Here is a 13,198-nt window from a genome sequence, read left to right as displayed (position 1 = left end):
GTGACGCCTCTGGGAGCCTGGCTCCCAGTCAACAGTCCCCTTTTGACCTTGGTGGTTTGGTTTTTCTCAGTCCTCTGTGGCTCATTGAGGCCCCTACCCCTGGGCTTGTGCTTTTTCCAGTGCTTCCTCCCGCCGCCGCTCCCCCACAGGCAAGACAGAGCTGTGGGCGTTCTCTGTGTCTGCCTGTGCCTCTCTCCACCTTTGTGTAGAGTGGCTAGTCTTGACAAAATCAGTTACATGTTATCTTCCATCTGCTAAACACATTATAACAACAAAAGGCTCTCATCTGTTAGAAAAGTAAAAGGCCTACCTCTTCTAGTAGGAGAAAGTGGGCAACCAGACAGGACTTTTGAGCTGTTAGGGTCTTGGTTTATACTGTCACCATCTAGAAATTATTTGAAACATCTCATCAAGTTTTTAAAAATGCAGACTGAATTCTCATTTTGCTTCTTTTTATCACCATGGACTTGTCACTGCACTGTTTTCCCTAAGAGGAACTGAGGGAATTTAAAGGCAGAAGGCTTCTTCTGTTCTTGAAGCCTCTGAGAATTACATGCCCCCACAAGCCTGCTTCCCTCAGGCTCCACAGTGCAGAGTAGATCTCCTAAGAGGGGATCAGTCTAGCTGCAGCCTGTTGCAGAGAAAACAAACCCCACTCTACCCCCAGGACACCCCACTGTACGCTCCAAACCGCTCTGGGGAAGACCAACACGGATGATCAAGGTTGAGCATGTGAGTTACTGACAGACTGAGGACACCACGCAGAGCCCAGGGTAGTTTATAAAGTCATGTATAGAAGCCAGACTCAGAATAGTATCCACTTCCCTGCAGCCACGGGTGCCATGTGCTGTTACTTAGTTGAAAGATAACTTCAGCACCTCCTCCGGGCTGCAGGTCTCCTTGCTGGCCTGAGTACCCATCGCTGCTGCTGCTGTTTGATCATTCAGCTGTGTCCGACTCTTTGTGACCTCATGGACTGTAGCTCGCCAGTCTCCTCTGTCCATGGGATTTCCCAGGCAGGAATACTGGAGTGGGTTGCTATTTCCTTCCGCAGGGGATCTTCCCGACCCAGGGATCTAACCTGGGTCTCCTCCATTGGAAGGTGGGTTCTTTACCACAGAGCCACCAGGGAAGCCCCGAATACCCACTAGGTACCATTAAACTCAACACAGCTAAAACCAAACTCCAAATTCCTGGTTTTGCTAGGTTTTTTTCCTGGGTCTTGATCTTTCTTTCCGTCTCCACCATCACTCTCCCCTCTTTCCTTTAAACGTTTCTAAATCCTTATTTCATTACAGTGGTCCCTCCTTGTCTGAGATTTCCTTTTCCATAATTTCAGTTACCCATAGTCAACCTTGGTCTGAAAATGGAAGATTCCGGAATAAGTAATTCATCAATTTTAAATTGCACACCATTCTGAGTAGCATGATGAAGTGGTTGTGCCAGCCTGTTCATCCTACCCGGGACGTGAATCTTTCCTTCTCCCAGCATATCCTGCCTGGTGGTCATTAGTTGCCAGCTCAGTTATCAGACCAACTGTGGGTATCACAGGGTTACCTGTGTTCAGGTAACCCTTGTTTTACTTAATAAGTGCAAAAGTGATGATGCTGGCAATTTGGATGAGCCAACAAGAAGCCATAAAGTGCTTCCTTTAAGTGAAAAGATGAAACTTAAAGCTTCAAAAAGAGAAAAAGCATATGCTTAGGTTGTTAAGATGGAATCTTCTATCTGAAATTGGGAGGAAGGAAAAAAATTTGTGCTAGTGTTGCTGTTGCACTTCAAGCCGCAAACATTACGGCTGCGGTTCATGATAAGTGCTTAGAAAAAGACACTGCATTTGTACAATAAGGTATTTTGGCAAAAATATTTTGAAAGAGAGGTGAACCCCATTCATGCAACTTTGAGTGCAGTGTTTTGTTATAATGGTTCCATCTTACCATTGTTAATTCCTTGTTGTGCCTAATTTCTGAATCAAGCTTTGTCATAGGTATGTATGTATAGGAAAAAAATAAGGTTTGGTGGTGGTCTCAGGCATCTACTGAGGGTCTTGAACGTATCTCCTGTGGATAAGGGGGCCGACTGTCATAGGTTCCTGTTGTCCCACTCCCTGGTCACTAGTCCTGGGATTCCCCGCCCCTTGCTGTTTGGCTCCTGTTGGTTTTTGTAGCTCGCGTTTATGCCTTTCCCATCGCTGCCTCCTCTTCCTGTTGAGACAGGGTTTCGTTGGCATTTTTCTGCTTGTTTCTACTGCTTCTCTCTCTGCCTCTGTCGCTCTCACCTGCACATAAACCTGGAGTTAGTGGCTGCCCTTGGCTCAATAGGTTAGTCAGTCTGCTGAAATGTTACAGCACAAAAGCCCACCTTCTCCCAGCGCCGCAGAGCAAGTGCATGACTGACACTTGGTGACTTGGTCTCTGGCTCTCCAGCCTGCTTGTCCCTGGTGCCTGCATGTCTAAGTTCGTGTCGAGTCACACTGAAAGTAGCTACTTTCAAGTACCTTGTGTTGATTCGTGCCCTTGGCCTGAAATAGACCACTTCCCCCTTGAATACCAGGTAAAGTTGCCAGCTCAGCTTAAATTTTGGCTTCTCCATGAAACCTCTCATCCCCCAAGTAAGAGAAGTTATTCCATCAACAATCATAGGGTAAATGTATAAGGGAAATTACTCTAATGGTGGACCAGTAGATGAAATCTGGACAAATTCTTATCCATTCTGAGTTTCAATGATGGTTTTCACTTTTTTTCATGTATGAGTCTTTATAGAGCAGTTTAATTGCATCATATCTTAATTCCTAAGGAAGAGAGCATCTTAGAATGCAAAAAGCCTCACTCGTCTTGGGTGTTGTCTCTTTCCCTTCCACTGGTCATTACTTGGTTTTGCCTGGCTTTCTGGTTTTTGCCAGTCTAACTGGGGGTATGTGTGTTAAGAAATAAAACAAAAAATGTCAGATGTGATAAGTTCATGACACAAGAAAGGCAGGCAGGAAACAGAGGCATAAGGTGTGCCAGGGGTAGGGTGGAGTTGGTCCCAGATTAAATTAATCAGGATTGAAGTTTTGCCAGTCAAGAAGAGGGAAGACCCACAGAATAAATTATATAAGGGAAATGATTTTAATGATGGAACAAGAGATGAAACCTGGATAAAATTGTACATATTTTCATTTGTTTTATTGACTATTTGAGTTTCTCTGTGAAATAACTTTTTTTTTTTTCTTGGCTGAATGTTTAAAGGTTTAAAGTTTTGTTTTAAATATTAAGTCTGTAATCTTTCTGGGATTAATTTTATATAGATGTATGGTAGGAATCCAGTTTCCTTATTTTCCATATGGATAACCAGTTATTAAGTAGTTCGCGCTTTCCCCAGTGACTGCAGTGCCAGCCCTGTTGTATATTAAGTTTCCATACAAAAGGGGATCTGTTTCTAGGCTACTGATTCTACTCCCATTGGTCCACTTGTCTAATCCTATGCGTGTATCATACTGCCTTAATTACTGTAGCTTTTTAAAAAATGTTTTTATCTGTTATCTTTCACCATTTCCTCTTTGATCAGTTTATAGGATGAGTATGATCCAGGCGAATGGGGAAAGTCTTGACTACTCTTGATTTTTCCTCCTCAGTATAAAAGTTTAGAACGATCTTGTCAAGTTCCAAAAAAGAACCTTGTTGAATTTTTATTAGAACTTCACTGAATCTGTATATTAATATGAAGATAACTAGATAACTGAATATTACAATAATACTGTCTGTATTTCTCTATTCATGAACATGGTATGTTTCTCAATTTATTTAGGTTTTCTTTTATGTCTTTCAGTAGAATTTTATAGTTTCTCCATAATGTTTCGTTTATCTTTGGTTAGACTTACTTTAGATATCTTTGCTTTGTGGCTAATTAATTTTAAATTATATTCTGTTTGCTGGCATTTAGAAATGCAATTGATTTTGTATTTTGACTTTTGTAACCAAATACCTTGTCAGACTTCCTAATTCTCACATTCTGTGTGTGGATTCTTTGGGGTTTTCCGTATAGATAGTCATCTGTAAATATCGAAATATTTATTCTATTCCAGTGTTAAGTCTTTTTATTGCTTTATTGTATGAATGACAACTTCTGATACAAATCTTTAACAAGAAACGGTGATAAATAGCCACCTTTTTCATATAGCAAAATGCTAAACTGTTTCATTAACTTAAAAATTATCTCTTCTTTCCTACTTCTTAGTCTAATGATATATATTTTAACCATTTAACTTATGGATGATTTTACTCCTTAGTCAGTCTCTGGGTTATATTAGCTGTGTTATAAAAGATTGTTTCAGGTGCTAATCACTCGGTGAGCACTAGAACTAACAAAGATGTAAAAATAGCGGGTACTGTCAAAAGAAGCCACGGTGGCAAACATAAAGGAGCCTTAGAGTCATCGGGAGCTTATTCAAATGGCAGAGTCTCAGATGTTCCCCCAGCAAGTCTGACTCAAGTGCCTGCCCCTGCCCCTGGGGTCTTGCACTTGTCACTGCCCTTTTTGTTATTACTTGTCGTTTTCTTTTTTTAAAATCCTGTTCTTCGTTTAGGGGTCTCTTGATTGTCTCTAGAATATTAATGCTAGTTGTGTCTGAAGCTTTCTTTTTTCCCCATACAGTCTTTTTCTTCTTCTTCTTTAACCTAGCTGCTTTTTTCTGTTTGTTCTGTGTCAGTTTTTGCTTCTGATTTCTGGTGATCCTCAGCTGCCTGACTTGTGAGTGGAGCCATAAAAAAACTGATGGGAGCTTTGTGTACTTAGATAGGCTTTGTCAACAAGGGCTTCCTTGTAGGGTAATACGGGTAAACCCTTCAGGACTGCCATTTGTCCTTGTCGTGAGCTCTTTTCTCTTGGGCTAGTCAGCTTTCCCAGGGAAGACTCTTTCAGTCTCCTGTCTTGGAGAGTATAATAGGCCTGGCTGCCATTGTTCTGATCGCCAAATAGGGGAAGTATGCAAACTTCCACTTAATTCACCCTGTTTCAGCACAGTACCCACTTCTTATACTCTCTGTTGGGAGGGGGTCAGAGGGCTGAATGCACTGCCAAACTTGAGACCACTCTTTCTGTTTCTATGCCCACATGCATCCCCACTTCCAGAAGTTCCTAGTGCCTAAATTTGAGCCTTTAGATGGTTGCTTCATAGCCTTTCATCACTGCCTTAGAATTCAGCTTTCTTAGGACGGCTGAATCAGTTCCTGCTTGTTTACCTACTTTCCAAAACGTTGTTGCTCTTTTCTCCTTTCCTGTTATCTTCGGCTGTGTTTTTTGTGGGAAAAAAATCTCATTAATACTATTTTTTTAAGTAATTATTTTAAATGAAACAAAGATGGATATTTTTCATGATAAAAGGTACAATTCACAAAGAAGATAGACGGCATACACCATTAGACACTTTCATTAATACTGTTTTAATGGAGTTTCGGGAGAGACTGAAGCTGCATACTTGAATTCAGTTTACCATCTTTAACTCGACATTACTACCATCACTTGTGACTAGAAGGTTAGCACCCTGTCCTGTTTCATATTTGTCTTAGTGTGTAGATTTGATGTTCTGAAGCTGCGGTATAATTTTCTCTCTAAATATGAGATAAACAATTCACCTCAACCTTCTGGCTTATTTTAGGCCTCATTTCTAAGAAAATAAGAGCTTAGTCACAGGTTAACAAAATGAAGTCTCTCCAGGTGACAGTTTAAAGGAGTCAGTAGGCAGCAACGCTGATGGCTTGGCAGGCGGGGGAGGTGGGGCCTTGTTGTGCATAGCGCTTCCCACAGCAGGATGGGCAGGGGTGGAAGAAGGCAAGGGCCAGTGCCTCCCATGAAAAGCAGATTGTTTCAAACATTTAAAGTGGACGTGTGTACCCAGTGTCGAATAGTTCCAGAGGGAACACAGAGGAGCCCTTTGTGGAAGTGGTTCCTCACCAGACCCGTCTTCCCTTTCTGAGCCTGGGTTTTCCATGCTCAGTACCTCCACCATGGCCACCTTAGTCCGAGTCCCCTGTGGGTTCACCTGGACTTTTGTAATCGCTTCCTCAGTGGTCTCCCCATTTCACCATCTCACCATGTGGAAGAGACGCTCATTCCTCTGCCCGGGGATGACAAGGGAAGCAGGAGTTGGCCAGGTAGATCCTGGGTGGCAGGACAGTCAAGGCAGGGGCATAGTGTGGAAAAGACAGAAGCATGAGTGATGTTAAGCATGTTAAGCAAATAGCCAGTGGGTTGAGCTGCAGCCTTGGTTGCCTTTGGGCCGCTGTGGGGCAGAAGTCTGCAGACAGGCTTTTAGGGTCCAGCCTAGAATGCAACCTACCCAGGAAGCTTCTTCCAAGTGGTGTATCAACTCAGGTGTTGTAGATTTTAATGATGGTCTGTTAGTACTTTAGTGAGGATCTGCACACACATACACACTTTAATAACAGATTTTTAAAGATGCTGACGAATGAATCCCTGTGATTTGGAAGGCATCCTGCCCTCTAGTCAAAAGATAGGCCTGTCTTACATGATAGGATCTATTATATTATCATCTGTACCTCTATTTGAAATGAAATTTGTACAAATTGTTTATTGCTTAAATATCCAAAGAACGTTATTATAGAGCTCTCCCCTCCCCTCCATTTTTAACCTTCACCTGATAAAATGCAGTGATTGAGACATAAAATATATGACCCGTGGCTTAGGAATTGTTGGTGACTTTGTGAAGAGTCAAACTGAACTGATGGCACAAAGGGGGATTTTTCTCTTTCTTCATCTAAGTCAGCATCCTTTAATCTGTTTAAATCTAGAATCCCTGAGAAAATCTGAAGAAAGCTATGGTCCCTCTCCTCACAAGAACTGCAATACACATGCCTCCAAATTTTCCACAGAATTTTGGAGAATTCAGAGTCATTGGCCCTGGAAGTTCTGCCATGGACCCCACTTAAAAACTTCTGTTTTCAGAGAAGGCTGAAAACCCAGCCACCGCCATCTGGTAGGGGACTCAACAGGCCTCACATCTATAATCCTCAACCAAGTTATGAGTCCAGCCCCGGGAGCTCCTCGTTTATTGATTAGACATATAATGAGCCCCAACTCTTCTGGCATCTACTTGCTCAGGTACAAGACCTATCACATTTCACAGTGCATGTTCATAACAGAAAATTAGCAGTTGCAGCCACCCGGAGGTTCTGAGAATCTTCTTCCTCCTGGTGATGTTTCTGGATGGCTTTTTCATGATAGAGACTTGCTGCTAGAGTCCTTCAAATATGGAGGGGAACACCTCTCTAGAATCCTCCTGGAGCCAAATAAACAGGGAATTTCCACTTGCCCTGCTCCATGATTGGCTGTTTCATATTGTGTGAGTATAAGAAGAAACAGAACAGAACTTTAAAAAACTGACCTTAACACATTTATATAAAAGCCATCCTAGGTTTTAGGAGTATGAGAGGAAAAGAAATGTTTAGAATAGAATCTTCTTATCCACAAGGAGTGGTGATGAATGGAGTCAAAAAAAAAAAAAGAACTTAAGAGTACCCATGTTGGAAGACTAAAAATGGAAATTCAATTTCCTCCCAGAAATGGGCCTTGCATTGTGTCACTGGGGACAATGGAAATAGAAGCCAGAAGTCATAGTTTATTTTGAGAATGTTGTAAAACATTTGTCCCCCATTAGCTGATTGTGTTACGCAGCACTGGGGACGTCCTGGAACTCCACTTGTGCTCTGACCTCTCCCTACACCACCGTATACCACCAGCCCTCAGGGAACACAGTCCTTCCTGGCTGTTGCCATATATATATGTTCTTATTCCAATCTGATCCTCTCTCATCCCCAAAATAATCAGCACGAACAGAATGAAGCAGATGGCACAAGCCTTCTTTGGCATACGGGCAGATCTGTATCACTCACTCAGTATTTTTAGAATCAAGGGGATTGAAAATTATGTCCTGAGATGTTTCGGGGGGAAGACTTACTCTCTTTCCAGGGTGACAGGTGCTGAAATATTACCATATTTAAGACTCAAATGCAATCTGTATGTCAGGTCACAGGCCAGACTGTTGATCACCGGGGCCATCCCTTTGTTAGTTCTCTGTTTAGGATTGTTGGCAGTTGGCCAAATAATAGAAAGTTCATCACAAGTCTGTTTTAAGGGTGTGGCCAGAGCTCATCAGGTTTCAAGGAAAGATTGGAATCGGCAGCAGCCAGCCAGTACTGATCAAGTACATGGTGATGGGAGATGTTGTATTATCCACACAGCTTATTTTTTAAAAATAGCTGGGCTTTGATCCTCAGCCACAGTGAATTTATTATCTGCTGGGAAAGGCAATGTTTATAGAAGTTTGTGGTTATATCATGAAAACAGTGCAAATATTTATATTTGAAGATCCATATTAATGAAATACACAGTTATGGTGAATGAAATGTTATAAATACTAGTGAATTGGAACACATCATTTTAAAAAAAGCCTTCCTGAAAAAACTAAGGAATGCTTACTGTCATAAAGTAATTGAGTTCAACATTTGAGGACCAATTTTGCACGTAGGGTTGGACTGGGTGTATTTAACACAGAGACCTAAAACTCAAAAAGATAAGTCTTTGGGCAAGGACATTAATGCAATAAGTTAAATAAGTGTAAAAATGTTTATGTGACTTTATGTTTTGTTGTTCTCTGCAAGTTTAATGGGAAAAGAGTTGGAGGAAATGTCTCACATTTAAATACAGTATGAAGTGAAGTTGCTCAATTGTGTCCGACTCTTTGCGACCCCATGGACTGTAGCCCACCAGGCTCCTCCATCCATGGGATTCTCCAGGCAAGAGTACTAGAGTGGGTTGCCATTTCCTCCTCCAGGGGATCTTCCCGACCCAGGGATCGAACCCGGGTCTCCCTCATTGTAGACAGACGGTTTACTGTCTGAGCCACCAGGTCATGTCTAAAATGCCTTGGTTGTATACCTACCATCTTTGAAGGCCCAAGGGAAATGTAGGGACGTCTACAACTTGGAGTTTTGAATCTAGGGAAGTGACTGGCAAGTGGATTTGGGAAGCTTTATTCAATGCTAATGGGCAGGTACTTTTTCCTTAATTGAAAAAATCTTATTTTCCCTTTGTATTCCTGGTGTGTTGGTGAGCAAACGTTGGTATCTGTGGAGAAACAGACGTCGGGCCAGTTTTTACATATGTCCTGTGTGCGATGAGCATGTGTATTATCCAGGCTTCCAGCTCCTCCAGCTATGAGTAACGGATGATAAAGTATATGCAGGGGGAGAACCGCTACATCCATAGCTGAGGGGTTCAAACTGTGTGCCAGTTTGCAGCTGATGGTTTCTACTTTTAATCCCAGTGTTTATAAATACTACCATCTATTTGTATGGTGTGTTTTTAGATTACATCGTGCTTTCAAGATTCATCTTGTTTCAGTTGGTTATCCCCACTGGCTCATTTACATGCATCAAGTAAATATTACAAATGAGGAAACGGAAGCTTAGGCGCTAACAAATGGATGAGCTGGAATTTGAACCAGGGAATCTGTCTACTATATTCATAAAACAAATGACTGGAGCTGGATATATACTTGCTGTGCTTCAGGGAAATGCATGAGGGCGAATTAGAGCCTAGTTGTGTCTGGAGGAAAGTGTTAGCCTTACCTTCACCTCTTGTGGCTCCTGTGTGGCACAGCAGCCACTAGCCTTGTGTGGCTACTTAAATGACAGTGTTAGTTTCTCAGCATCACATTTTGAGTGTTCAGTAGCCATTCATTTCCATCACAGAAAGTTCTGTTGGACACTGGTCATTTCTCATAAATGCAGGAGTTGGGGAGAATCAATTTAGAGTATATATGCAGGGGGTTAGTGTAGATGAGAAAATATAAAATCTCACCACCAGACCAGCTCCTTCTCTTGAGTGACTAATGCTATTTTGAGTTCAGCTATAAAGAGAACAAGAAAAAAAAAAGAATTTCAAGCTTCATATTGTGTATACATTTTAATCTCTTAAAATAGACCTGGAAAACACAGCAATCTCAAGTGAATGAGTATATTTAATGATGATGATAAATTCTGTGCCTTTTATGGCTGGGCCAGTGTTATGGCCAGACTCAGGCTGGATGGAGAAGTAGGACACACCATGAATCCTGGCAGCAGAAACTCGGCCACACAGGATAGAATTCCTGGAAGGAATTACTTTGTCTGTGGCCAGGGTGCTTGGGATGCCTCGAGGCTGGGCCATGGGGTGAACTGGCACACGATGAGGGAACGGGGAGTAGGAGGAGAAGGGTTTGGACAGGGCCAGGACAGGGGCTCAGTTCAGATCATACTTGGTCCCAGAGGAGTCTCTGTGTGCTGCCATCAGAAAGGAGGTTTGGTGCCAAGACGCTGGCTGAGAACGTTGGTGTCCCCAGCTTTGGATCAGTGCTTGGAGCTTCAGGTCAAAGTGCACATGTCAGCTCTGAAGGTTCCAAGCAGGTGGGGCAGGACAGCGAGGGGTATCTGCCCGGTGCCAGCTCCTTGTGAACTCTGACCAGACATTAAAAACATCTGAGCTAGTTGATGAGGAACACGAAAAGTTTCCTGAAGTTTTTGCCCCTTAAAAAAGGAATGTGTGTTTGTCTCTGTGTGTGTGCTGGGTGCTGATATAAAGATGCTTGAACTTTTAGTATAGTAAAACTTCGTCTAGCTAGACTCCAGCCTTCTGATCTGAAAATAACTGCAGAGGTAAGTAAAAATTAACTGAAGAGTAAAGAGCAGCTCTAAAAGAGTTGGCAATAAATGAACGACTGCAGGGACTAGATGCCTCGAAGGCCTGCCGAGATTGGCCAGGTTCACACGCATGCCCTGCTCACTTGACAAAGTTCAGAAAAGGCTGGCCTGTGTGCAGAAGTTACTCCAGTGTGTTTAATGTAAGCAGACAGTATGCTTTTTTTTTTTTTAAGTATCGGCACTTGAAAGGTTAACATCCGTTGCGTGAGAATTCTCTTTCGCTTGAATACCACGGGGTTCTGGGTAGCCAGGGTTTTCCTGTGTTGTTGTTGATGCTGTGTTCATGATGCTGTTTTGGACTCTTAAGGCTCCCAAGTGATGGGTCTGTTGGCAGAAAAAGAAAAACCTGGACTTGGGTGATGTGCCTGGGTTGCAAGGATGGTAAGAACTGGGATTGGAGGCAGGCTAAGGTGGCAAGCCCGTCTCCTAGGAGTGGCCTTCCAGCAGGTAGCTCCCCCCAACCCCCCCTCCCGCCCCTGGTGGGTGGGGCTGGGGAATGAGGAAGTGTTCCCACAGACTAAAGGGAAAAAGAGGAGTGGACGGTTTCCTGGAAGATGGTGCCTGCATACCAGAGTGTGCTGAGCTGTGCCCCAGCCGTCATCACTCTTGTCTTTGTGTGAATCTCGTCTCCCCTTCAAAGGCAACACCTCAGTGAACGAAACTAGCTTTACGCCCTCTTTGTTTACGTCGTAGACTTGAGTCCTTCTGCACGGTAACCTCACAAACAAATCAACTTAGATATACAAATGATTTCGTCTCATCCCCTGGAAGTTTAAACAGGTGTGATAAACAACTTACATTCTGCCAACAGTGAGTGACGAGGAATAGCCAATGGTTTGGATAAGCGAGGATGCTTCTCTTTTCTGTACCAATAAGACACTCAAGCACACTGGGGGTGTGTGCATGTGTTTTATTTTCCCCCTTTGAATTGGCAGACTGAACTTCACACTGACCTGAAATCATGGCTTGAAGTAGATGATACCAAGTCTGTGGAAATAGCTGTCTCTATCACAGGGGAAAGTGTGCTTCATCCGCCAGCAGAACACTGTGCAGTTGACTCCTGCCACTTTGAAGAAGCACAGACAGGTGCATCCATATGCAGAAGGACCTCTTAAAGCACAGGGGAAGATGGAGAGGTGTGCCACATTAGAGCCATTTAAAGGAACACGTTGAGCCCAGGTAGCCGGTGCTGAACGGGTGGACGAGAAGCGTGGTTTGCCGACGGCTAACGCGCAGAAACTGTTCCTCTTCTCTCCGCAGTCCGCTGACCCAGGACGTGCCCCAGCTCTAGTGACGCAGTCTGCCTTTCTGCTCGGGAACATCATCTGTGCCTCAGACTTGCTCCTCTCAGCCCGAGACCGCGTGGAAACTGGGATGTAGGATGCAGGAAGCAGAGATAGTGGTAACCGAGAGGCCCGTGTCTGGGTAGATCCAGGTCGGGGACCACAACGCTGCCTCCCCCTGGGCCTGGCGGTCGGCTGCTGGGGCTCTGCTGATGTGCTCAGCACAGTCCTCTGCTTCTGTTTGCACTTAAATGGCACAGCATTTGGTCAGCGCATCTGAAAAGGAAAGTGTGGCAGACAAAGTCCATGGCTACCTACCCCTGCCAGTTATGTGGCAAGACGTTCCTCACCCTGGAGAAGTTCACTATCCACAGTTATTCCCACTCCAGGGAGCGACCTTACAAGTGCTTGCAGCCAGACTGTGGCAAAGCCTTCATTTCCAGATATAAATTAATGAGGTGAGAGGCTTCAGAAAAGGTATGTGCTTTTCCACATACCTTTCAAAGGCTTTGCTAGCCCTCAGACCAAACTCTGCAGGGGAAAGTGGATGCCCTTTAGCCTTTAAGGCTGTATCTCCAGTGATTACTATAGTTTTTATAAGACAGTTATGCTCTGGAGTGTTCAGTTCACTTTTTCAACAAGTATGTCTTGTGTTCCTACAATAAGCCAGGCCTAAGAACAGAAAGATGAGAAGACCTCTGGCCGGGGAGATAGTCATGGAAACACCATTAAAATGTAATCCAAGGGCTCTCATCACAGAGCTGTGGAAGTGGTGAAAGTTGTTCTCCACTGCTTGGTGTGACCTGGGGAGGCTCGTCAGAATGGTAGTCTTGAGCCGTGATATGAAGAATGAATGGGAGGTGGACAGAGAGGAGGTTCTGGGAAAGCCCTAAGGCTTGGTCTTGAAGCACATGTGGACAGAGGGGAGTGCGGGAAGAGGATCGGAGTGAGGCTCAAACTGGAGGCAAGAGGGTAGCCGCCCAGAACAGGCCGTGTCTGCTGTCCTAAAAGGCTTGTTTTCTTCTGAGGAGTGTAAGACCTGAACAACATGATTTGATCAGGATGTTAGAAAGATGGCTCTGGCAGTAATTTGGAGAAGAGGCAAGTAGGCTGATGGACAATCTGTTGTAACAGTCCAGGTATGAAATATGGAGAGCCTCTCCAGGCCCCGAGTGT

The 13,198-nt window shown here is 43.8% G+C and overlaps 1 protein-coding gene across 16 annotated transcripts in view; it reads left to right on the top strand.

The window, feature by feature from the left end:
- The window catches only part of PLAGL1 (PLAG1 like zinc finger 1), a 98,096-nt gene that overhangs the window by 79,665 nt on the left and 5,233 nt on the right, over window positions 1–13,198 (top strand). For 3 of the 16 annotated variants that reach the window (XM_088840804.1, XM_088840803.1, XM_088840802.1), the window contains exon 6: window positions 11,675–12,480. The exons of 3 other annotated variants lie outside the window; for them this stretch is intronic. In XM_088840804.1, coding sequence (XP_088696930.1) covers window positions 12,329–12,480 — 152 coding nt within the window. In that variant the 5' untranslated portion in view covers window positions 11,675–12,328. The remainder of the gene's footprint in view (window positions 1–11,674; window positions 12,481–13,198) is intronic. 10 more of the 16 variants (XM_055432920.2, XM_055432911.2, XM_055432918.2 and 7 more) reach the window with 8 other exon arrangements.

Source organism: Moschus berezovskii, chromosome 10, assembly GCF_049115385.1.
Source record: "Moschus berezovskii isolate FMDL1 chromosome 10, NW_MosBer_1.0, whole genome shotgun sequence".
Classification (NCBI taxonomy): domain Eukaryota; kingdom Metazoa; phylum Chordata; class Mammalia; order Artiodactyla; family Moschidae; genus Moschus; species Moschus berezovskii.
The sequence above is the reverse complement of the archived record's forward strand: the minus strand, read 5'-3'. Positions and strand labels throughout refer to the sequence as shown.